The sequence below is a fragment of the Erythrolamprus reginae genome, chromosome 3 (genome assembly GCF_031021105.1).
Source record: "Erythrolamprus reginae isolate rEryReg1 chromosome 3, rEryReg1.hap1, whole genome shotgun sequence".
Taxonomy (NCBI): Eukaryota; Metazoa; Chordata; class Lepidosauria; order Squamata; family Dipsadidae; genus Erythrolamprus; species Erythrolamprus reginae.
In genome coordinates, this window is record NC_091952.1 from 66,342,269 (window position 1) to 66,368,639 (window position 26,371).

The 26,371-nt window shown below is 38.0% G+C and overlaps 1 protein-coding gene across 2 annotated transcripts in view; it reads right to left on the reverse strand.

Moving 5' to 3' along the window:
* Window positions 1-1,055: 1,055 nt before the first annotated feature.
* The window catches only part of RSBN1 (round spermatid basic protein 1), a 31,673-nt gene continuing 6,357 nt past the window's right edge, over window positions 1,056-26,371 (reverse strand). For both annotated transcript variants that reach the window (XM_070745649.1, XM_070745650.1), the window contains exons 2-7: window positions 19,092-19,762; window positions 10,311-10,448; window positions 9,860-10,002; window positions 8,040-8,207; window positions 7,010-7,118; window positions 1,056-6,299 (exon numbers count right to left, since the gene is read on the reverse strand). In XM_070745649.1, the coding sequence (XP_070601750.1) occupies window positions 5,955-6,299; window positions 7,010-7,118; window positions 8,040-8,207; window positions 9,860-10,002; window positions 10,311-10,448; window positions 19,092-19,762 (1,574 nt within the window). In that variant the 3' untranslated portion in view covers window positions 1,056-5,954. The remainder of the gene's footprint in view (window positions 6,300-7,009; window positions 7,119-8,039; window positions 8,208-9,859; window positions 10,003-10,310; window positions 10,449-19,091; window positions 19,763-26,371) is intronic.

Below are 26,371 nucleotides of genomic sequence, written 5' to 3' on the forward strand. Positions count from 1 at the left end.
GTTTTCTTCTATTTTTGTCAATTTGTACAGTAGGGCTGCTCTGAGGTGAAAATGGATCATTATGCTGTTTGGGTTTGTTAGCTTACAATTTTCAATAGTAGATGCTAGAAAGAAGGCCTATCTATTATTAAATAAATATTGAAACTCTGGGAAAGAATGTTGCTTCATATACATTTCCATAAACGTTTTACAGTTTGCCATGGTTCCACAAACAATAGCATCAAATAACACTTTAATTGATGTTTTTCCTTTTGGTATATGGACTCCCGAGTCCCAGAATTCTCAGCAGTGACAATGCTGTTTGGTGAATTGAATTGAATTCCGGGAATTGAATTTTACATATTTGGAAGTTAGCAACATTAAGAAACAGTTTATATTTAAGCAAGAGGAAGACATTCTCTCATCATCTCTCGCTTTTATCTCTGTTTCACTGAGCTACAGAAATTTATAATTTATTTATTATTAATTTATTAATTAGATTTATAGGTCGCCCTTCTCGCAGACTTGAGGCGGCTATAATTTGGGATTCCGCCGTCCCATTTAAAGAACTTCTGTTTATTTTCTCTAGAAACTTTGAAAGGTATTGGATCTACAATAACCTTGAAAACAAAGCTTCAGTTAATAAAAAGGGTGAGTCGTTCAAATTCTAAAAAAAACAAAACTTTCCCTTATTGAAATAAAAAGTTTTACCAAGACTGCTCTATCTAGAGAAAAAAGACAAAGATTAAAAACAGTTTATATGACAATGCTCAGAAAAAGAGCACAGATTAGAAGTAGGTAGTGAGAAGTATAATCTTGATAATCATTTCTACTATATATGGTTCCAAAACATAATCTTGCTACATTCATTAAACAAATTACTTTATTTATTTATTGGATTTCTTTTTGAAGCCATATTTAGAAGTTTTGCCCTGAAGTAGCTTATACCTTATTGCATTTTATTTGACTTCATTTATTTTAACTTATTCTATTCAAAAGCTACTAGATGTCTTTTGCAATTTATTCCATTGTATCCAATATTCTGTAGCACAGGCTTTACCAAACAGTCATTTTAATTAAGCACAAATCAGACTTCTGTTTATTAAAAAAATACTTTACAGAGGAAAAATTCTATGCATTCCATTGTACTTTTTTTAAACAAATAGCTTTGACAGTGATACGCTTGTACAGTCACCTACCAAAAGAAATGCACTGTGTCAAAGGATTATTCACAGAGAGGGTTAAAATTTTCCCATCAATTTACACTATTATAAAAATTTATTTAAAACACTTGCTAAAATGTCAATAAATATACTAAGGCCACACAAAGCAAAAAAAACAAAAAACAAAAACAGTCTTCCAGGCAATTGTACATATCCTTTATATGCAAAGATCTTAGATAACCACAGAAAAATATCTTAGCTGCCAATCAAAACTGAATTTAATCACAAAACACTACACAAATCTATTTTATACAACATGTAAAGATAAGTATTTGCTTAGACAGAATTGAAAGTGCTAGATTAAGAGAAGCCCCTTATCAACTACGTGTGCTGTTGGGTCCTAGAAATATTATGTATATCAATGGAAGGCCATAACATTATTGGAAATTTGTTTATTGGACCAACATATAGTTTATCCACATTTTTAAAAAGGAGCTGAAGGATAAATATCCTTATTCATAGCAACCTTCAAACACAACCAATATGGCTATAAATAGCATTTATAAGGAAATAAGAGTGCTATCCCACCAATAGTAAACGCATTTAAAGTTCCACCAATTTCAATAGAGAATTAAACACCTGCTTATCTCCCATTCAAAATAAATGGGACTTATAGGTGATTAACTTTGGTTGGATTGTGCCACAAGTGAAAATAATTCACCACCCAGAATAAATTCAAGCATATGAATGGCAGCATGAGAGAAAAAAATGTTATATGCATCTTAGGGCTATGACTATAAACTTTCTTGTCTCTGGACAAATGTTATGCCCACAAAAATAGGAAAACAGCTAACGAGCCCTTTTATTATATGGTAAAATCTGTAATGGAAGTATTCCTTAATTTCACATGAAACCTCCATATGTTCCATCTTCATGGGAGAGAACATGTCAATTATTTACACATTACTTAATGTTCAGAAATATGTGACAAGGGAATGTGAAATATTTAATTCATTTAAATGTTAATTTTGCTTTTATTGATTTGCTAAATGAATCTGTAGCCTAATACAACCTTTCTTGAATACATATTATTTTTCATTGGTATTTAAAAAGAAATAGATTTTTAGTAAAACAAAAGATATTTCCCAGCTTCCTACTTAGAGCTGCTCAAGATCATTAAAAAGATAACAACAACCACCTTTGTGGATCTGCCAATGGCATTTAAACCATAGAATATAATGAATGCTTAACTAGTATTCAAAAATTATATAGATTACAAATGAATGTCTTCCCAAATTGTCCACAACTTCTAATAAAATAACTATAAAGATGTTTCTGCCTTTACTCATTTGATTTTAACTATATAATGTCCACATATTTTGCAATTTATAAAATAAGATTTCCTGTCAGGTTTAAGTGAAATCTCTTTGCAAAGCAACTAGGTTTTAAAGTATCAATTACGCTGGCAAGATAATCATTTTTTAAAATTCATCACACCAGCACAAATCACTCCCAATATCTTCCTGAGACATTAATTTTCATCTCTTTTCTACTCCAAGAGCAAATATTATGTTCTCAAACAAAATCATTAAGACAAACCATTCTGCCACTCACTTTTACAGGTACATTTTGATTATTTTTCACTCAAATATTTGTATTGGTCTTTATTACTGTAGAATATACATGGGTTAGGACATCAGTTGTAGTGCTTTTGTTTAACTGTTCCTATAAGAATCTTAACCACTGAGCCAGAGTGAGATGCATGCATTCAGGCTTTCTGACTGAGCCTTCTTCCTACTCCCGAAAAAGCTTTCTAGGAAAAACAGTCTAGCAGTATGAGGTGAGCTACAGACATAAAGAGAAATAAGCAGAGTCCTGGCAGATACATCAAAATTCATGCCCTGACATCTTTGGTATTTGCTAGGGAATGCAGTCATAGTGACAATTCATACTTTTTAACTATTGTAAAGATGTGGCCAAAGTAATTGAAGTAAAGACGATATGTATTAATAAATCAAAATAGGTGATAGAAAATATATTTGATGGTTGAAATGTAAGTCAGTGAATACATTTATACAGAATGCCATAAATTTTTGGCAAAAAACTCTTGAGTTGGAAAAATGTGGGATGCTGCTTCAGAATCATTTAATCTTCTTAATCTTCATGAATGGCAAAGGCCATAAATGTTAATTTCACATAGCTTTAGTAAGTTGTTTCTTTTTTTAAAAAAAAAAAGGCTTTTGAAACTATTGCTGTAATGTGATGCACACAAAAAAACCTTTAAGGTTATTGAACTGGATCCAGAACTGTGCACAATAGAGTTCACATTTTTAAAAAAGAGTATATTTTTGCCAATTCTTTTCCTCCCCTTCCTTAATGAAGTGCTCTGGAGAGCTGGAAAACTTTTTTCCTCTAGCTGAATGCATTCTCTGAATCCTGATTCTCACTGCCAATAGAAAAACCTCATTCTGCTTTCAAAGGAGCAGATTCCAATTACTATTTTCATCTTACTCTAAATCGGAGGTCTTCAAACTTGGCAACTTTAAGACTTGTGGACTTTAACTCCCAGAATTCTTCAGAGATCTATGCTGGCTGGAGAATTCTAGGAGTTGAAGTCCACAAGTCTTAAGGTTGCCAAGTTTAGGGACCCCTGCTCTATGTCTTTTTTTAATGTCCATTACTAAATTGTAAAATTTAAAAGAATTTTCTAATGTATATTTTGAAACGGTAAGTGAAGTAATAAACAGTTTTTCATTCAATTATTTTTAAAATCCAACTCCTGAGAGATCATACAGTACACAGGGCAACTCAATGCAGTTGAAATATCCAAATGACAAGTCTGGAGTTGTATTTGTCATTTAGATAACTTTAACTGTGGGAAATTGATGTTTGGAAGACGAGGGAAATTAGTGGAAGAAAAATGCAAAAATGTGGAGTTGGTGAAGCATAAATGAATTACTGAAGCCCATATTGTCTATGAAGAATTTTACTTAGGATAGCTAGCTATAGCTTTTGAAAATTCTTCTGGATAACTCTAAAAAATATTAAAAGCCAGAGTACACAGAGGTTTTCTGAACCAGTATTGTTCAATCTAGAATTTTTCATTAAAAGCTACACTCCTGTATAAGAACTCACTACCTTTTGTAAAAAAGGTTTCAATCTAAACACCTTATTTACACAGATTACTAAGAAAGTCCCTACCACTTCAGTATGGAAAGTCAATTTGTTGAAAAAATTTCTACTTGTCTTCAGGACTGCACCAAAGTTAATACATAAACATGTATATATCAGGAGTAATACAAGTTCTATCTAAATACTGCAAAGTTTTCTGATTATTTTGCTATTTGTTTAAAACTGTGTCCTCTATACCGAGGTGCTAATATACTTAATCTACACAAAACAATATTGCACAAAGTAATTGCTATTACACACATACAAATATTTGCATTTTCCCCACAACTGCTCTCTTGACTTGCATTGGTGTAGTAATCCCATTCTCTTTTCTACATTAAAAAACATTTATAAATACAAATATTTTTTATTAATTCCTGATGAAATTCAGATCCTTCATATGAGGGGGCCAATTTCATTTTATTATCCAAAATAAACATTGTTCTGTATATAATGAATAAAAGCTGAATTTACTTAATGCTGGGAAATATTGAAGGAATGCTAAATAATATCAGCCTCTTATACTGAACATACTAACATGTGTTATTAAATCTTCCAATATAGCATTAAAGAATCCAAGAATTACTTGAAAAAGTAGCAATTTATATGTGATTATGTGACAGTTTATTGTGAATCAGTTATATATAATTTCAAAGAAGAAAGGAGATATAGGCCTGTCCTATTATATTAAGTGCCTCAATGAGAAGGAGTTGATGGTTTCCCTCTAAGATGCCTACTGTGAATTAAACAAGCCACCAAGTTGGTTTAAATATTGTAAAGCCTTAAAGTGCTCAAAGATAGCAGTTTCATTAAAGAGACTGCTAACAATTACTTTCATTAGACACTAGTGTATTAAGTTATGCAGTTCGGAAAGATATTAAAAAAATATTCCAATATACATTAAAAGCAGAGGACCACGAAAGAGTTGTATCAGTAATTCCATTTCAACAAGATCATACACTCTGCAACTAATCTCATACATCAACTTCTTACTGAATGTCTTCTTAAGCAATTAAGGATTAATCTACACTGCTGGTAACTTGAGCTTCCTCCAGGCTTTCAAACTCTCTCACACATACAAATGTCATTGATCATTAAAAGTGCTGTGCTTTCTCTTTCATTCAAGCCATTAATTGAATGGGAGGGAGAGTCACTTTGTGAATCTGCCACAGAAACCATCCCTCTTATGCTGAAAGCTAAAGATAAAATAGATGAAAACTTATCAGGCTTATCAAGTGTTAAATACTTGATATTCCTGAAGGAAAACTATTGTGATGTTGAATTATTTACCTCATCCCCTAAAAAAAGAAATGCAAAAAGTTGTAGTCCACTACTACATGCTGTACTAAGGGAATAAAATACAACTCTAACTTTGCATAATCTGTGTAAAAAAGATACGCTTGACATTTTGGAATGTCACCTTTCTTTATAGAATTATAGGCAAGTTTTTTCCAATAAAACATAACCCAGTTAAAAAACTATAACTTCACATCAAAATTTTAAAAAGCTGTTTAAAAATGTATGATTATGTACATATCAGACAAGAAAGAGTATATGATCCTTCTATGGATTGTGTTGCTGATTTGATTCTAGTTTTAAAAACTGGAAGGGGCAAACCAGCTAATCTTGTTGCAGTACAAGTCATGACAGGGATGAAAATAGTGATGGTGATGCTACTGTCGAAGTCTGTACTTCTCTTTCTTCTTCAGACTCTTTTTTCATAAGTACACATTGGTCTTCACCTTCCAGTTTCACCGTGTCCGTATTTGAATTCTTTTCCATACACTGAGAATCCTCTGTTCCAGGATAGTATTGTTTGAGTCTTATATGCCAAGCTAAACTGCAGACAGCTGACACTGTCTTGAACTGATGAATGACATTTCTAGGGATGAAGTAGATGTCATTGTCACATAACTGGATTCTGGCATAACGAATGCCTTCTCGTCTCATTTGGTTTAGCTTAGCTTCGTCAACCCATTGAACACACTGAGGGAAGGAAAAGAGATAATTATGAGTAAGATTTAAAAATTGCATTTTTGGTGCTTTGTGTTAGACTATTTGTTGTGATCAAGTCAACATGAAGTCTAAATGACACATATTCCATGAGCTATATACTGAAACTACTGCTATGCGAATAGATCAAATAAAGGAAATTACCATTCTGTTCAAAATTTACCTATATCTTGCTTTTCAAAACAGTTTAGAACAATATTACACAAATAAATGAAATAAAATATCTTAAAGCATAGCAAAAATATATTTAAAACTGCAAATATTAAACTATATGTCTTCTGAAATCAACATATTTTAAAGCCTGAACCAAGTTTAAGAAATCTTGTATCTATTATTTATACTAGTTCAATCTTTGCTGAAAAATAATGGACAAGTTTATGGTAAAAAGTCCAAGCAAAACCCGTCTTACTCATAAACAACTGCTGGCTTCTTCTCTTGGGAAGGAAACAATGAGGAAACTTTGTTTTTAAGAGGATGGGGTTGTGTTAGTTTGAGGAATTGTGTTATTCTTTAAAAAACATTACCTAATTACCTACCAACCCCCACTTATTTAAAGCATGTATCTGTTATTCTGGAGACTTTACTGTATTTCATAATCAAGAATCAACAGAGAAAACTTTCTGGAAAAATATAACAGCATTTGAAAACATGGAAACAACATTTACAGCAGAATAAAAGACTACCTGTGATACTGGAGGTTCATGCAAATCCAACTGAAGTCTTTGAACTACATCAGTGAAATCTTCAGCATGAAAACAAACAACATCTTTGGTTATACGAGGCTGGTCACTCCTGGAGAAATGAAGATTGTAAAAATATGTTGGAAAATATTAGTTAAAACTTTGAAAATTCCATATATGCGTGATGGCGAACTTATGGCAGGCCTACTGGAAGTGGTACATAGAGCCATTGCCCCTTGCTCTTTCGGGTTCTGGTGTGCCAGCCAGCTGGTTTTCATGCACATGGGTTTGCCAGAAACCAGAAAAACAGCTGCCCATTGTGCACATGTGCTTCAGGAAAATAATCTTCCTGTTTTCAGAGTGCACGTGCGCAATGGCCAGCTTTGCCTGGTTTCTGGCACTCATGAGAGCACAAAGACCAGCAACAGGGGCGGCGTGCCAAAAAACGCAGAGAGGGGAGCAGAGCAAGGTAAGCCGAGCTTCCCTTCCTCCCTACCCATGCGGGTTTCTTGCACGGCCCCAGGCAGTCCAGAGCCCCAGTGGACAAGCAGCGTGGTGGGCTACCTGTGCAGATGACCCTGTGGCCTGGGCTCCTCCCCGCTGGGAGCCACTATACAAATGGTGAGATAAAGCAGCAGCCATTCCCAAGCCAGTGGCAGCTCTCTTAGCCCCACCATCTCAAAAATGCCATTCACCAGGCGAGGAAGCTCTAAACATGTGTCCTTGTTTCATGGAGGCATATAATTAAAACTTTTTGCAGCTTCCACAGAATAAACTTTCCAATGGGCCTCATTTAAAATCTTCATCCCAGAATAAGGCATCTCAAATATCCTTCTACAAACAAGTCTACTGTATTATGAAAGCAATTCCTTTTGCATTTAAAAAAAAAACCATTCTGGAAATGTTTAGAGGTCAGATTTTCCTGGTAATTTGGATTTTAATAATTTATAGCAAAAATGTCTTGTAAAAAAACACTATTATGATGTATTATATCATATCTCTATTTTAAAATGCCATAAACCTCCACTCTTACCATTCACCAAACTGCACAGCTTTTAAAACTCCAACAGCAGCAGTACTCTGCCAATCAAACCCTTGCCCAACATGGTCAGCATGCGCTCTTGTTCTGTCTTCAAAGAGAACTTCGCGGGGTTCACTGGTACGAGGTAGATACTGGAGATTTTTTATTTCATTCATAGATCTATGAAATGGAATGAAAAAGATAATTATTAAATTTATAAGGGGATATACAAAAATAATGTTATAAAAACAAAAAATCAGCTCTCCTAAATTTTCTACATCGTTATATAGGCACTATTTTGATAAGTGGTGATTTAACTCTAATGTAATCAAATGCAATATAAATTAAAATGGAAAACAGTAAAAGATGAAACGCATAACAATAAAGGCCACGTTTTAAAAAGTTTATACAGGCATTATATTTACCAGGGATTATTCTATGCACTATTAGTAGGCCTTTTGAAAAAAAATGCTGCAGATAACTTCAATTTTTTCACAGCTTAAATATAATACACAGACAACAAATGCTTACATCGCAGAAATTCAATGAACTTAAAAGTTGGCAGTGTGCAGCCTTCCAGAACCTTCACCGGGACTGATGCAAATTGAAAGTTCAAAGGCACCAGCGGAACCCACACTAGAATGCTATGCACAGTGCCTTGAGCTCCTGAAGTAAAGACAGGATATCAAACTAACTAATAATGTAACAATGTGCAGCTATGACACAGTCTTCACTGTCTTACTCTTGCAACACTAATGATTTCATACAGTTAAATATCATTTTAATGTTTTACCACAATATAGCAATATGACAGTAGCTATAAGTACCTGAATGGAAATACAGTGGTACTTCTACCAAAGAATGCCTCTACTTAAGAACTTTTCTAGATAAGAACCGGGTGTTCAAGATTTTTTTGCCTCTTTTTAAGAACCATTTTCTACTTAAGAACCCGAGCCCAGAAAAATTTCTCAGGAAATTTGAGAGCGGCACGAAAGCCTGGCCAGTTTCCTGTCATTCCCCCTTTAATCCCGGCCATGAGGGGAGAGGGGAGCTCTTCAGCATGGGAAGGAAGAGGAAGCAGGTAGCAGCAGCAGCAGCTGCCGCCTTTTACTCAAAGGAGCGGGAGGTTCCCTCGTCTCGCCCACCTGGGTTTCTCTCTCTGGCACAGTGTATGGGAGGCAGGTTCGTGTCCGGTGTATGTAAGGCACATGCTCCTCCACGCCGCCTCAGAGTCCCTCTTTTTTTTTTTTTTAAGCCTTAAAGTTTTGGATTTTTTTGATTCCCCTCACCTCACCTTCTTCCTTCGGCAACGACTGTCCTCTTCTTCTTCCTCCTCCTCCTCCCACCCAAATTCCAAGCTTTTATTTCTATGCTAATCGGTTTGCGGGCATTATTTGCTTTTACATTGATTCCTATGGGAAAAATTGCTTCTACTTAAGAATCTAGTCACGAAACGAATTAAGTTCTTACGTAGAGGCACCACTGTATATTTAAAAACAAAGTTTATATTAGGTGCACTGAACCGGAAGCTGTTGTTTTAATTTATGTAGATATTCCATTAATATCTACTGTATTCCCTAATATAAGTTTGTATCCTGGGAGTTTATCATGCAATGTATGATACTGACAGAGGGGAAAGGAATGGCAGCATTACAAAAGAAATGTACAAAATTATCACGACTTACGCTATATTGGAAGGAAAGTTTACTATTGCATACAGGTCAACTAAGTTTCAGAAAGTTGTCAGAATAATAAACTAAGCCAATTTTGCCGATGAGCTCAGTTCAATTAAAATTTGGAGTTACAAGTTCCCTCCCAGCTATAAAGATTACCTGCGTCTTTTGAATGGTGACTTTGGCATATCAGCTGTTGGGATCATCTGTTCACCAGGTCTTACCCACATAATGGGCCCATCATCACTTTGTGACCTACACTGAAGTCTGAGACTCGAAAGAGTACCCCAAGGCAAAGTCATCTGTATATCACAAACGAAAATTAGTCAGTAAACGACATGAAGTGCTTTTGATATCTTGTAAACAGATTATCAATTTCCTTATTAATATATAATTTGTACACAGTCATTAAGAATTTTATGTTTTCAGTATAATTTATTTCACTCTGTCATGCAATAAAATTAGAAATTTTATTTCTAATCACAAATTTCCTTTCCTATTTATCTATTCTCTTAATGTTTAATAATGCTTTTTATTCTACTACCAAATTCAGTGCTAACTTAGTTAAAACTTAAATCAGCAAAAGAAAAAGCAAAACTTTAGTACTTACTCTAAGAAATGGAGATTCTTCTAACATATCAAGAAATTCTGGAAAATAATCTCCAACTTCTTCATCTACTGCTCCAACAAGACTGATCTGCCTCATTGGACCTGCTCTATAAGTTCCACAGCAGTACGTTCGACTGACCTTATAGAGAAAAAAAATAAAACAGCATTAAAGTAGTTATAAATTTTCTGTGAAGTCAAGAATATTGACACTGATCATATACAGAACATACAAATATCTAAGCTTGAAAGGGCCTTGGTCTGACCTGATACGTTCATTCTCAGAGAGGTGGATGCGGGTTCAACTCCATCAGCTTGCTGATTGGACAGTGTCTGTCAAAAGCCGCTGGGCGAGATCATCCAAGGACATGGGGTGAGGTATCATCAATATGCGGATGATACCCAGCTTTACATCTCCACCCCATGCCCAGTCAACGAAGCGGTGGAAGTGATGTGCCGGTGCCTGGAGGCTGTTGGGGCCTGGATGGGTGTCAACAGACTCAAGCTCAACCCGGATAAGACGGAGTGGCTGTGGGTTCTGCCTCCCAAGGACAATCCCATCTGTCCGTCCATCACCCTGGGGGGGGAATTATTGACCCCCTCAGAGAGGGTCCGCAACTTGGGCGTCCTCCTCGATCCACAGCTCACATTAGAACAACATCTTTCAGCTGTGGCGAGGGGGGCGTTTGCCCAGGTTCGCCTGGTGCACCAGTTGCGGCCCTATCTGGACCGGGACTCATTGCTCACAGTCACTCATGCCCTCATCACCTCGAGGTTCGACTACTGTAATGCTCTCTACATGGGGCTACCTTTGAAAAGTGTTCGGAAACTTCAGATCGTGCAAAATGCAGCTGCGAGAGCAGTCATGGGCCTACCTAGGTATGCCCATGTTTCACCATCACTCCGCAGTCTGCATTGGTTGCCGATCAATTTCCGGTCACAATTCAAAGTGTTGGTTATGACCTTTAAAGCCCTTCATGGCATTGGACCAGAATATCTCCGAGACCGCCTCCTGCCGCACGAATCCCAGCGACCGATTAGGTCCCACAGAGTGGGCCTTCTCCGGGTCCCGTCAACTAAACAATGTCGGTTGGCGGGCCCCAGGGGAAGAGCCTTCTCTGTGGCGGCCCCGGCCCTCTGGAACCAACTCCCCCCGGAGATTAGAACTGCCCCTACTCTTCCTGCCTTCCGTAAACTCCTTAAAACCCACCTTTGCCGTCAGGCATGGGGGAACTGAAACATCTCCCCCTGGGCACGTTTAATTTATGCATGGTATGTCTGTGTGTGTGACTGTTAGCATATGGGGTTTTTTAAATATTTAAATATTTTAAATTTGTCTGATTGCTTATGATTTGTTTTTACATGTTGTGAGCCGCCCCGAGTCTTCGGAGAGGGGCGGCATACAAATCTAAGTAATAAATAAATAAATAAATAAAAGGTCACGCCTCTGTTGCTACCCTTTGACAGCTTTAGACAAAGAAGTGAAGCAACAGACTCACACGTGCCATGGTCAATAAGTCCTTAGTTCTCTTGTAGTTCAAAGGCAGAAAGTTCACAAACAATTAGTCTACAGGGTGGGGCTGGAGGCTATAGCCACCTTTCTGAGAAGAAACATATTGGGTAAGACCAACGTCCCTTCTCCATTGTGGTGGATATAGCATCCAGAAATGGGACACACCAAAGCTGGCTGTCCATCAGAGAGGGCCCCAACTGCCTGACTGTTCCTCAGTCTCTGATGACCTGCTGCAGTACACTATGTCCAAAGAATGCTTCTGCTGACGTGTAAACGTCCCCCCTTGTAGTGTAATGAACAGAGAAGGGGACAGCCAGGTGGCTGCTAAGCAAACCTTCTCAAAAGATCCTTTAGTCGCCAATGCTGCTAAGATTGCCGTGCTCCTCGTTGAGTGTGCCGTAATGCAGTCTGGAACCAGTTTGGATTGCAGCTCATAGGCCTTTGCAATAGTCAAACAGATCCAGCAGCCGGCAGTAGGTGTAGATGCTTTGTGTCCTAACGAAAAAGGCTAGAAAGATAGAAAAAGATATCCTGACCTTCAGAACGAGTCCGTTCGTTTAATGTAGATTTTAAGTTCCCTGAGTACATCCAGAATGTGCCATCCTTTCTCGGCCAGGTGAGCTGGCATAGTGCAGAAACTAGGGAGGCTAACCCCCTTGGCCCTATGATACCACATATTAATTTGGGGGATGAATGTCCATTGGAACACTGACCCGTGCTGGTGACGAGCTCCTGCCTGACCTCTGAAATGGCAAAAGAAACCGTTAGGGGTCTCTGGAATGTAGCCAACCCCAAGGAACAATATAAAAGTTCCTCAACAACTGGGAAAGCAGTCATAAGAGAACTATTCTTTCTCTCCGGATCTTATATGCCAGTTCCTTAAACTTGCCTGGCGTTCCGGGGAGAGCTCCCTTCAGAATCTGTCAAGGCTCCCAAATGGAACAATTGAGTGGTGGGTGCCAGGTGACTTTTCTCCAGGTTTATGGAGAAACCATGGTGTTGCAGAACTTGGCTGGCATACAAATCTAAATAATAAATAAATAAATAATAAATAAATAAATGGTGGTCTCCACATCTGACTGCGCCTGCCGGGTGGAAGATGCCTGGATCAGGTTATGATCCAGGTAGTACTGGACATACACAGGTATGGCCCTCAATTGGTCCGCTATAGTGGTCATAAGTTTAATAAACACTCTAGGAGCTGAAGACAGTCCAAAGGGCATGGCTCTATACTGGTAATGATGGCCAGTGAACTGGAACCTGAGAAATGGTCTGTGGGAAACAAGTATGGGCACATGCAGATCTGCCTCTGTCAAATCGATAGAAGCAAGAAAATTGCCCTCTCATGCCCTCCAGAATGGAATTAAGTGAATGCATCTTAAATCTTTTAAGATGCAAAGTAACTCTCCAGACCCCCGTGGATTTGGGGACCACAAATAAAATTGAATAAAATCCTTGTCCGTGTTAATCCTCAGGAACGGCATCAATGGCATGGACATCCAACAAGCGCTGGATAGCTGTATGTATGAAGATCATATTAGAAGGGTCCCTGGAGACAGGGAATCAAAGAAAAAAACCTCAGGGGAGTGAAGAGAACCTCTAGAGAGAGACCTGATCAGATGGTCTCTCTGACCTCTCTGACCAAGCATCTGATGTGATGTTATCCCATCAGTCTACGACCCCATCGGCCCAGTTGGCCTACGATGGGGTGCTTGGGAGCTTGTGGCGCTTGAAAAAAATGGCTCCCTCTCCTTTGAAAGCACTGTTGGGATTTATATTGCCTATCCAGTCTATTCTGCCGCGGGGTCCGCCTTTGGAAGTAATAGTTCTGAGGGCTCTGGAACCCATCCCTGAGTCTTGGGTTGGTAAGAGGGCTGCCGGAAGTAAGGAGCCTCTTGTGCTTCCACAATCTGGAAAATGATGGCAAGATTCTTCGCTTATGCCTGGACCTCCATCAGCCAAGGGTAAACAGCCTCCCCAAAGAATTTGTCTCTGTAGAAAAGGATTGAAGCCAGGCGCCACTTATGGCAGTCACCCATCTGCCAATTTTCCAGCCAGAGTAGGCGCCTAGACGCAACATTAGAAGCCATGGATTTTGCGGAAAACTTAGCCATTGAGGGTAGCGTCGGCTGACAACTACAACGCGGCAAAGACCTTGTTAAGATCCTGTTGCAGTCTGGTGTCCATTAGCAAAGATTTGTCTTGAATCTGTTTGAGCCATATTAAGGAAGCCCTTTTAAAAAAGGACACAGTTGTGATGCCCCATGGCCCATGCAGCCACCAGGTGGGCCCTTTGGAGCAACTGCTCTGAGCGTACATCCTTCAATTGCAAGGTTTCCACAGGATCACCTGGAAGTGCCGAAGCTGAGTATAAGCCTCTTTTCCATGCTGGAAGAATTGGATCCTGAAAAAGGGCAATGAAGCTGAGACTTAACCACCTACACAGAGTTGAGGTGTGGGCAGTTTTCATCTCAGACATTTTAAATGAAAAGAGTGGGTTAGGTGTAGATTCCAACATACCTGCCCCAGTGTCGGCAGAAGGAGCATTGAGGTCTGCTGCTAGACAGGCTCTGAACAGGAAGGACCAGAACAAATGTGGCTGGAACAGTCCCACCAATGGGGGCTGATCAGGTAATAATCCCTCATCCTCCAATAGCTCTAAGTCCTTGGAAACTCCCCCTCAGAATGAATAGTGTCCTTCTTGGGATGTTCCTGAGGACCCCTGATAATGTGAGAGTTCTTCATCTTCGGGTAGGTATTGGGAAGGGCTCTGCATCGAGTGGCCTGAAGGTACTGATGCTGCAGGACACAGGTGCTGGGAAGACTGGAGCTCCGAAGCGAGAACCTGCTTAATCGCCTTGTTTACAGTGGATTGCATAGATTGAGATGGGGCGATATCCTGCTCAATTTGTGGTCTGAGACCCGCAGCTGTAGGCGTGAAAGTAACGGTATGCTGACCAGGCACCTGATTATGCTGGTGACCCATCACATAGATCTGTAAATTACACCAGACATCAGCATCTGCATTCAGAATTAGCTGGTCCAAGTGGGAGTGAACAGTAGTCACTCCTTCAGGTGGAAGGCTGTTAGATGCAATCACTGTGTCCTCTGTAGGGTCCTGAGTATGGCTCTGCTTCTTAACAATCCTATCACACAATTTGCCCAAGACTTTCTTGCAGCTTTGGACCTTTGGAGGACCTTTGTTTGTGGTGCTTGGAGCCACTAATGGAAGGAGTCTTTTGTGATTGAGAAAATGTATCCTTTCTAGAATGTCTGGAACTGTTAGAGGCAGCTTGAAATCAGGCTTGATGGCTCGGAGTAACTGATCCCATAAGGCACCAAAGGTTCTCACTCTCTCTCTCTCACTCACTCTGTTTCTCTCTCTTTGGCTGCTGTTAAACTTAGAGAGGAACTGCCGAGGAATGAGGTTGCCATTTAAGCAAGAGCACGTTGCTCCACAAAGGGCCAAAGGGCCGTTAGCAGCTAAGCCATGCTATTTTTAGCAGTGTAGCTCCATTTGCAGCATTTCCTAGCCAGAAGGTCATTCGGTTGAAATAAGTGTTTGGCACCTTGTCAGCGAGCCGCTACGGTCAGTGGTTGAAAATGGCGGCTCACAGCTGCGTTCAGGAGGGCAGAAGCTCCTCAAGCAGGAACAGGACCAAAGCCCTTATTCCCTCTCAACTGGTTAATTTTTTTGTCCACTGATAGGGAGGCAATCTAACAAGAGAGATTGCAGCCCTCAAGACTAAATGTGGTAGGAGAGAGGCAATTAAAGATGTGGCTATCACTGACAGCTCAGTTCAATGGCGGACGCAGGCAATGATGCCTGTGACAGGCGGCTCACAAAATGGTGGCTCTACAGGAAACTTCTAATTGCCAATTCACCATGCAAAGAAATCTCCTCCCTCCAGCTGTCAGACTGTGGGAGCAGTCCCCATGCACTATCATGCTATTAAGGCAATAATGAAGCGTGAATAGGCAGTTCGGCTGATTGTCAGCAGCAGCAGGAACCAGCTCGAGCCGAAGCTCTAATGTAGGGAACAGTGTCAGTGACTCCACCAATATTAGGGAGTCAGCCATCAAACTCATTAAATAGTAAATTTGATGAAATGGGAAATTAGATGAATATAGATTCCAGAAATGCTCAATCTCAAACAGGAGGAATGGTTGGCACAACTGTCCTAGTTGAGCAACTGAGTTGTAAAGCTGCCAAAGGGCAGCAACAGAGGCATGACATACAACAGCTTTTGACAAACTCAACCCAATCAGCAAGCAGATGGAATTGAACCCTGGATGCCATATCCATCACAATGGAGAATTCTCCTCTCCTCTTATTCACAGGTAAATTGGAATGCAACAAATACAAACATTACTCTGCTTAATCAAAGAATAAGTACAGTATTCTGTGTTTCAGGGTCGTGCAATGAAATACTGTGTCAGCACAACAGTAATACAGCATTAGAATAATAATTTTTAAGCTACAGTTAAGGCTTTTAAACTATGTCTCTCTCTATATATACACATTTAAAATCTAAGACATTTAAAATATAAGGGAAATATACCAAAGCATCTGTAAAAAACTTAATAACTAGATATTCTTAAAGAATCCAAACAACTAAAGAACCACCAGAACTGTTTTATGGTAAACTTATAAGAAATAAACAGAACAGACACTCGAATTGAAATGTCTACTACTTTAGAAAAAAGTCAGAGGTAAATACACCCAACTGGAAGCATATGTGTGAGATAGCATACAAGATGCAATACTAAAGTACTAAGTGAGATAGAGATATTTTCTTATTCACCAGTTCCACCGTTAAACAATAATCCAAAGTCTATAATCAAAATACTTTAGACTTCTCCCCTTGCCAAGAAAACAAATCCACAAGGATATATCAGGAAGGGCAAAGTTTCTATACATCATTAACTTTCAAAAAGTAATTTATTTGAACAAATCCATGATGTCAAGTACTCTACAGGAAATAGTCAGTCACATGTTTGTTCAAAGCTAGTCTACTCCATAAACATAAAGTAACATGATAAATTTATTTTTTTTAAGTTTATCAGTTTATATAACATGTAACATGATCAATTTATATGTCAGCAGTTCAGTTTAAGATACAGTATATTATGCCAGTTGTGTACACTTTTTTCAGAAAGGAAAGAGAATTTTAAATTCCATAACAACTTTAACTGGATTTCCTCCCTATACATTTTTAAATGCTACATATAATATTTTACATTACATGATTGATATTGTTCAATAATAATGTTTAATTCATATGTACCTAGTTGTATACAGTATTTGTTCACTTTTCCACAAAGAATTCCTATTTGTCAGGAAGTAAGTTGAAATTGACAGAAACAAATGTCATCTACCATTTTTAGTTCCAAAGTCCGTAAAAATACAGTTTGTGTGTATGGCCATATTCTTATAGTAAAATAAATGAAATAATTGCTATCCCTTAAATCAAAACACATTAGATTTTAGTGATCTCTTAAGTAGATTGTTTACTTTAATTAGTAACACATGTATCTTCAATCTCATAATCAGTCAGTCACTCAGCCTATTTCAATGGAGAAAAGTACTCAAGCTTTTTGTGTTACTGGGCAGCATAGTGAATATAGAAAATGAAGAAAAGCAGAAAGGAAAGGAAAAAGCCAAGTGAGCTAAAGATAAAGACTACAAAATCATCTCCAAAGAATTTTATGTTATTCTGACCTGTGATTATCTATTTTAATTTTAATTTTATCAAGATCATGGGATTGAAGCCAACCAACTCCCGTGTAAGTAGCTACAAAGAGGAAATTGACCTAGACTGATCAGAAGGATTTATAAAATGGTGGAGAAAGAACCAGGAAAACTTCAAAACAGATCACAGCTGATCTCCAAGAGCAAGGTGCAACAATATCAAGTCATACCATTCATTACTGAAAGATGACTTTTTGTAAATTAGCAACTCTATATTCATTGAAGAAAATAAAATGATACTCTTAAAGAAAAAAAACACTCCTGTTATAAAACGTGGAGAAGGTTCAGTACCAAATGCCTTGAATCTCTCAATTAAATGAGATTTTCAAGATCTTCTGGAGGGAAAATAATGCCCAATATTAGAAAGGTCTGTCTCAGTCACAGATAATAGGTCGTCCAGCACTATAATGATCCAAAACATGCAGCTAAGAGAACCCAAGAATAGTTGAAAAAAAAGTTGGATTGTTTTGAAGTGGCCTGCTATAAGTCCTGTCTGAATCCAATCTAATTATACCAATGTCATTTTTATTTGTTTTATTATTTACAAGAAAATATATAGTCATATCAAAGGCAAAGTGTCATCTCTATGGACTAGAGAACAAAGATTGTTGGAGGAGATTGTGTCAGTTTCAACATGCTTCATGATTAACTGGAATCCTCTGAAAAAAAAAGTGGAGGGATACTAAAACCTTTGACTACGTCTGTAAATATCAAATGAATATTTAGACTGCAGTAGTTTCTCATTAAAGTGAGAAAGGAAGAGATAGATTCCTAATCTCCATTTCCTTCTGTTTTGCTTGGGTAAGTAGCTGTCAATATACCTTTCAAAACTGACATGTCAATATACCTTTCAAAACTGACATGAAGCAATTGCATTTTCTATTTAAGGACAAGAATAATCTCTAAAAAAAACCTAGGTCTTTGGTACTTCAATCTAAAAGTTGGATTTCAAATTTAATGAAATAAATAAACGAAAAGCATGAAGATAATGCCTTCCCTAACAGCTTCCTCAAACCAATAAAGGTAAAAGAATGTAAGATTTGGTGAGGCAGTGGGCAGAAAGAATAGTCTGAGCATCATTACTTTTCTTCTGTAATTTTTTTCTATACCTTGTGAGAGCAATTTATGTTTTCCAACATTTAAGACTTAAATCTAATTTCTATTTTATACCAGGTAGATGTTTGCTCTATTCTCATCAGCCATTTTTCAGCAATCTTGTGGTTGTGATGGCACCAAAAAGACTTTAATTATCAGTAAAGGGTTACTATATCTACGTCTTAAAATTCAAAAATAATGTTATTCCTTATAGAGCCATAGTCTGAAGGGGGAACAATGGAATGTGAAATATGTGGAGATAATATTGAATTGTATTTGACACATAGCGTGCAAAGGCGAATTGGAGGTGGCAAATATAACTAAGGGAAAGCATATTGGATTTCCGCTTTCTGTGTAACATTACTTACAGTCATTAACACCAGGTTCAAATTAGAATTCAGGCATGCCAGGGAAATTTCTCTTACCTGAGTGTGAAAGTTTGAAATGGTGGTTGTTTCAATGTCTTTTTTGCCTAGGATTTCCATTTTCACTGGAGTGCTAGGGAAATTGAAAGCAAAGTAATCCAGGAAGTCTGGCAAGTATGCAGCTGCCCCATGAACTATCGCTAGAGCATAATAAGCTGCATTTTTCTCATTTTCACTGAAAGTCAAAGCAAGAAACTCTTCTGCAAATCTCTCCATCTCCACTGGAGACAAAAATGAGAGTTCATCCATATAGGCATGAAGAACTAGAGCTCCTCCATTTGACTGATGTTCTTCATGAATAAAATTGCTAAATTTAGTGCCTGTTTTTAAGAAGCTGTTGCGAACAGAATGCTCCTGGTGGGTAGTAAATGGAGACTGCACCCCCTGGGGTATCCTATATTCCTCCATGCCCACATTCAACTGACACAGCTGTTCGTCTTTTAGATACCTAAAAGATTCCTTGTTCTCTTCCAAATTATCACTCTCCCCTGGAGTCAAAGTCTCTTTGCTGATACGGGTAAGACCAGCACACACTGTCTGTACTTCTTTGTTGTACATTTTCAGATGCCTCCCTCTCATGTCTTCTCGGTGTTTCTTTTTCTTCTTCTTCTTTATTTTCTTTACAATAAGACTGTCAGATCTTTCTGTCTTGCCATTTTCATCTCGGGTTTCTAAAAGTAAGAAGAAAATAAGATATTTATGTTGCAAAAAAATTATATTTCATAAAAATATGGTTTTTTCAATATACCAGTACTTCACTAAAATGTTAATATAAAGGTTTCCTTTTAAAAATTAGCTAAAGTTATATAAGAAAATGCTTTTTACTTTCATATACTTGTATAAACATACCAGTATGTACGTATGTACGTACGTATGTACATACATACATACCACATAAACATGTGCTAGCCATTTCTATAACATACATACATACCACATAAATATGTAGTAGCCATTTCTATAACAATAAACATATCCAATCAGCAAAACCCAAATCAAAGTTTCATTTTTCCCCATCTCAAACATGGGTGGCGCAGCAGGTAGAGTGCTGTACTGTAGGCCACTGAAGCTGACTTGTAGATCTGAAGGTCAGCTGTTCAAAACTCATCACCGGCTCAAGGTTGACTCAGCCTTCCATCCTTCCGAGGTGGGTAAAATGAGGACCCGGATTGTGGGGGCAATAGCCTAGCTCTGTTAAAAAAGTGCTATTGCTAACATGGTGTAAGCCGCCCTGAGTCTAAGGAGAAGGGCGGCATAAAAATTGAATAAATAAATAAATAAATAATAAATAAAATCCAGAAGTGGCTTATCAGCAGAAACAAAGTTAAATGTGGGGTTTTTTTTAATTAAAACAGTTAATTTAGCCATCTCTGCTATTTCCATTAGCTTTCCAGCTATGCACCCATTGTGAAAATGAAAGTATATTTTTTTGTGTATAAAGCATTCTTGTTGCTGTCAACATATCTAATATCAAACTTTCAGATTTTTTTCCAAGTTCTTGCCAACCAACATTCCTTGACTGACAAGACCAGCAATATGGCAAAACATGACCAAATTGGATGGGTAGGAACAATTGGGAAACAACTAAACAAATTAGTTCCTAAGATAATATAGTCCGAAGCCATGAAGGGCTTTAAACTGATAACCAGCATGTTAAATTGTATCTCGCAACACAGTGACAATCAACTTACAGTGATAGAGGTACTGATACTGATAAAATGTCTCTATCTCAATTATATTAATATGTTCTCTCTAGAAAAAAACCAAAACAAAATTGTATAGCAAGAGCAGTTTCAACAAAACCTCTTAAGAGCCTTGTGTGTGAATTCTAATAACTTTCCTGCCCAAGATTCTATTTCACCCTAGATCAGTGTTTCCCAACCTTGGGAACTTGAAGATATTTGGACTTCAACTCCCAGAATTCCCCAGCCAGCGAATGCTGGCTGGGGAATTCTGGGAGTTGAAGTCCAGATAACTTCAAGTTCCCAAGGTTGGGAAACACTGCCCTAGACTGAAATGACACCTGTGTTGATGCTGTCAAGTGAATTTCAAGTTAAGCGATATAATGCTCTCCGAATAGTTCAACTACATTTCCCTTATTCTCTGACACTGAATAGAATTAATAAGCAACTTCCATTTAGCATTATATAGTCATATTTATACAAAACTACATTAGTAACCCTTAATTGAGTTACTTGTTGCAGAGACAGAATTATGGGAAAACTCATACAAAAATCACGCCATCTCACAACAATAATTTATTTAATGACCTTACAATAAACTCTGACTCAATTAAGCCTATCAAAAAAGCCTATCATGTTCATGCAATTTATTCCTAAAAGAAGCCAATCAAATGCTTCTTAGATACTCTGATGCTGAAGGTAGAAAGGTTATTCCCTCTCATTACTGTTTCTCTACAGCAGATATTCATAAGATTGTCATCCCAAATCCAGAGGTAACACTAAGCCTTCAAATAACAGCCTTCAATCCAATCTCTAAGACTGCGTCCCCTTGATCTGTAAAAAAGGGTTGGGGGCTGCTGTTTTTCATACCTTAAGTCAGCATCCTTATTGGACCATTTACTATCAGCCCAAAATCTTTTTCCTAATTATAGAAAGTTCAGATATAAAAACTGGGAGGTATAACCCATGTCAATTGCTTTGCATTTACTGAAGTTGTAGCCCATTTTCTATTAAATAATCCAGTCCAAAGGTATCCTTCTGGAGCTCTTCACAATTGGTTTTAATGTTACCACCTCTTAAAGTTCAGTTGTTCTGAGGTTGACTCAGCCTTCCATCCTTCCGAGGTGAATAAAATGACCCGGATTGTGGGGGCAATATGCTGGCTCTGTTAAAAAGTGCTATTGCTAACATGTTGTAAGCCACCCTGAAGGGCTTACATAAAAAGGGCAGCATAAACGGAGAAGGGCAGCATAAAAATTGAATGAATGAATGAATAAATAAATAAACTTGGCCAACTCATTATATACTAGTAAGTTAAGGTAAGTTACAAGATTTTAAAAAATCACTTCCCAGCATATACTGCTAACATACTCCATTTCTTGATTGTCTTCTTTGGAAAAATTATTTTTTATTTCATAACTATTTATCAATCCACAAAGGATAGGTTTTCTACAATAGGTACTCAAGAGCTTTCAATGAAGAATACTGTACACCTGAATTCTCGAACCTTTGATAGGACCAGTGGAATCACTGCCATCCATGTATTTAGTGACATTCAAATTGTATGAACATGGTAAGGAAAAACATGGTAAGGGAAGATTCTGCTTTTACAGAATCTTCCCTTTCTTGTCCTTTCATTATAAATCTTAGTATTTTGTAAAATTTGTCAGTTCCAGTTATTAACTGTGCATCTTTATCTTGACACAATTGGAATTTACTATCCAAATGAATCTTTTCTATTTTTTGCCTTGATGACATTTGTGCATAGTGTTTGTTCTTGGAGAAGCAAAAGCTTTTTGCTGTTTCCATTTTTAGCCCATCATTTTTAAGCCACTACCATATTCTGGTAATTTCCTTCAGTATCCTTCAAAAAATGCCCACAGGGTGCTTCTGTTTTACACACCTCTAATGTCATTTCAAGCTGTTTGTTTATAAAGTTATGCTCTTACATTTAATTTTTACAAAATAGCTATTTTTTCTGAGATTCATTTAATAAAAATTTATTTACTTGCTTCAAAGCAATCTAAAGACCTTTTTTTCTTTTCTTCAAAGTTTATTTGTAAAGTTCTCAAGCAACCTTTTCTTTGGAAGACATCATCTATTAACATTACTGTGAGGATATAGGACAATACTGTACTCATAATCTTCTGATTTGCTGATCAGAGTTATCAACCATCTGAGTCCAATTGAGTATTATTGTTTATTATTATTTATTAGATTTGTATACCGCCCCTCTCCAAAGACTCCTGCAGTATATTGAGTTCTCAGTATTGTCCATGAGCTGATGACTCTGATTGTACTTCTACCATTTAGACTAAATTTTAGAATTTTTAATAATTGTTTGCCATTTTTCCTTTTACTATATTTGGTACAAAATACCTGACGTTTCCAAGATCCCCAAATTTAAGCTTGTTCAGCTGCTAGACGGATTCCTTTATGATCTGAATATTTTTTTGTGAATTACTGATTTTTCTTTACTTCAATTATAACAAATTTAAGAAATTATAATATCACTACTAAATATCTGATCATTAGTTAATTATATTCCGTTCATCTTTTGATTGCACTGATATATAAGAAGAGAGAGACTTTTAGATGTCGTTTGAAAACTGACAGCCATGATTTGCTTTATTTAGCATCCTTGGCAACAGGCCCATCACTAAAGTAAATAAAAGTGAAAACTGAGCACTTGAGACTAATTTGGACAAAGAAAGTTTCAGCCAGATGGAGGCAGCAGAATACAAGGAGCTAGATTCAGGTTCTACTGTTTTCTTCAAAGCATACTGAGTTGGGCACAAAGCAGAACAGAAGAATTCTGCAAGACTTCTTGTATGTAATACTTCTTATTTAAAATGTGCATACTTTTCATAATATAATGCCTTGTAATCAATCCAAGCAATACACAAATTCATTTTTTTAATTAAATTATTTAGAATTGTTTTATTAATAAAGAACAATTTTTGATTCATTGTGAATTTTTCCATTTCCTTTTTGTTCAATTGGGTAGTCAGAAATTTCCTTTAGATAAACATACAGTAAATTCATTATTATTCCAGTAAGCATTTTGAATGTGGTAGGCAACCAAGTTATTGATCTTTAGTTTTCAGCTATGAATTCTCCTTTTATTAAAAAGTTTCTTTCAGATTCACCCAGGCTTCATTTGTCAGGGTTTTATTTTTCTTTGATGGTGCTTTGAGTTAATATCTATATAGAACTTATGATTTATTCTAAATTGTAAATTTGGTAAATAGGTTTATGCCCTTTGATTTTTTTTTACGACAATGCCACAATTTTCAGTTTCAGTTTTGCTTGAACTTCAGCTGTGCTTTTGGTTCTGCTGTCATATTGCATTTTAGATCCAGTTTCAGCTTTTCAGTTTTTATTAGGTTTTTAAACAACCCTCATTATTTTTACAAATTTAAGTTTTAAGTTTTTTTCAAATGGTTCAGATTCAAAATTTTGAATATATTAAAATAAGTTTTTAACATTTTCCGTAAAGTTATTTTTGCTGTTATTAAATGTTTTCATTAAAACTTTTTCTGACAGTTTGTTCTCTTTTGTTATTTTCATTAGGCTCGAATTTTCATTTTCTAAAGAAAGCTTTCTTCAATTTTACAGCTGTCTGAATCCTGTTAAAAATATATGTTGTCCTATACCTTGTCTTAGTTGACTCTTTCTTACCTTATGGAATACATGCAATATCAATTTCAATTATTGTTATTTTTTTAAAAAAATCTGAACATTATAAACATGCTATATTGTAACAAGATCATGGCCACCATTTAAAATTAAAGCTAGGATTAATAAATTTGATCATATGAGCATATCCTTTACCTGAAATGGTGGCACCGTGGTTTGAATGCAGTATTGCAGGCAAACTTTGCCCACAGCCAGGAGTTTGATCCTGACTGACTGAAGGTTGACTCAGCCTTCCATCCTTCCGAGGTCAGTAAAATGAGGACCCAGATTGTTGGAGGCAGTATGCTGATATTTATTAACTGCCCACTGAATGATGTAAAGTACTACAGAATGCTTTAAGTAGTAGATAAGTCTAAGTGCTATTGATAGTTATAGGCAACATCTGACATCTTATCTGAAAGATACCGCTTTCAATGTTTGCTAGTTATAAAGCACATATGCAGGATGCATATCCAGATGTCATATTCCATTAATTCACCCCATTCCATTAGATTTCTAGTAAACCCTCTTGTACAAGCAGTCATTTATAACCAGTTGATGAAAGATATATAGTATATGTGTTACGTTGCCCAATAGTAGTTACTGTGAGAGGGATCTTGGAGTCCTAGTAGACAACCATTTAAATACGAGCCAGCAGTGTGCAGCAGCTGCCAAAAAAGCCAATATAGTTCTAGGCTGCATTAACAGAGAGATAGAATCAATATCACATCAAGTGTTAATACCGCTTTATAATGTCTTGGTAAAGCCACGCTTGGAATACTGCATTCAGTTTTGGTTGCCAAGATGTAAAAAGGATGTTGAGACTCTAGAAAGAGTGCAAAGAAGAGCAACAAAGATTATTAGTGGACTGGAGACTAAAACATGAAGAACAGTTGCAGGAACTGGGTATGTCTAGTTTAATGAAAAGAAGGAGAGACATGATAGCAGTGTTCCAATATCTCAGGGGTTGCCAAAAAGAAGAGGGAGTCAGGCTATACTCCAAAGCACCTGAGGATATGACAAGAAGCAATGGGTAGAAACTAATCAAGGAGAGAAGCAACTTAGAATTAAAGAGAAAATTCCTGACAACTAGAAGTTGTGAATGCTCCTACACTGGAACGTTTTAAGAAGATTTTGGAAAACCATTTGTCTGAAGTAGTGTGGGGTTTCCTGCCCAAACAGGGGGTTGGCCTAGAACAGTGTTTTTCAACCGGTGTGCCGCGGCACACTGGTGTGCCGCGAGACATCATCAGGTGTGCCGCGAAGCTCAGCTTCTGAGACCGGAAGTTGAGCTTTATTCATTAACAATTCGGCAACAAATGTCCTTTCCGGCCCGGCGGGAGGGCAATCGCAGCAGAAACGGGAGGCTGCCGGCTGCAGCGGCCCCGGGCAGATGCTGGGGGATGGCAGCGGCGAGCAAGAGCTCCAGGGCGGAGCCACCGACAGCATCCCGCCCAGCTGGAGCTTTCCTGGCGGGGGTGGTAACAATTGTCCTTTGGGGCCCGGCGGAAGGGCAATGGCAGCGGAAACAGGAGGCTGCCGGCTGCAGCGGCCCCAGGCACCATTCCCTGTAGGCTGGGCATGCCTGCGCCAGCGCACCCCAAAATGCCCCCCCTTTTCCAGGGGCGTGCAGGGAGCCGCGGCCACCCGCCCGCCTGCCCGATTTCCCTCCGCGCGGCTGGGGACGCGGATCCACCGCCCTCACCAGCCCGATTTCCCTCCGCCCGGCTGGGGAGGTGGATTCGCCGTCCCCGCCAGCCCGATTTCCCTCCAGTGGCTGGGGACACAGATCTACCGCCCTCGCCAGCCTGATCTCCCTCCGTGTGGGGGGGGGCGACGAACCGACGACCGGGGGCTGTCCGTCCGTGTTGGGTGGTGCAGGGCAGGCACAGGCAGCCCCAGGGGAGAACAAGGGAGGGA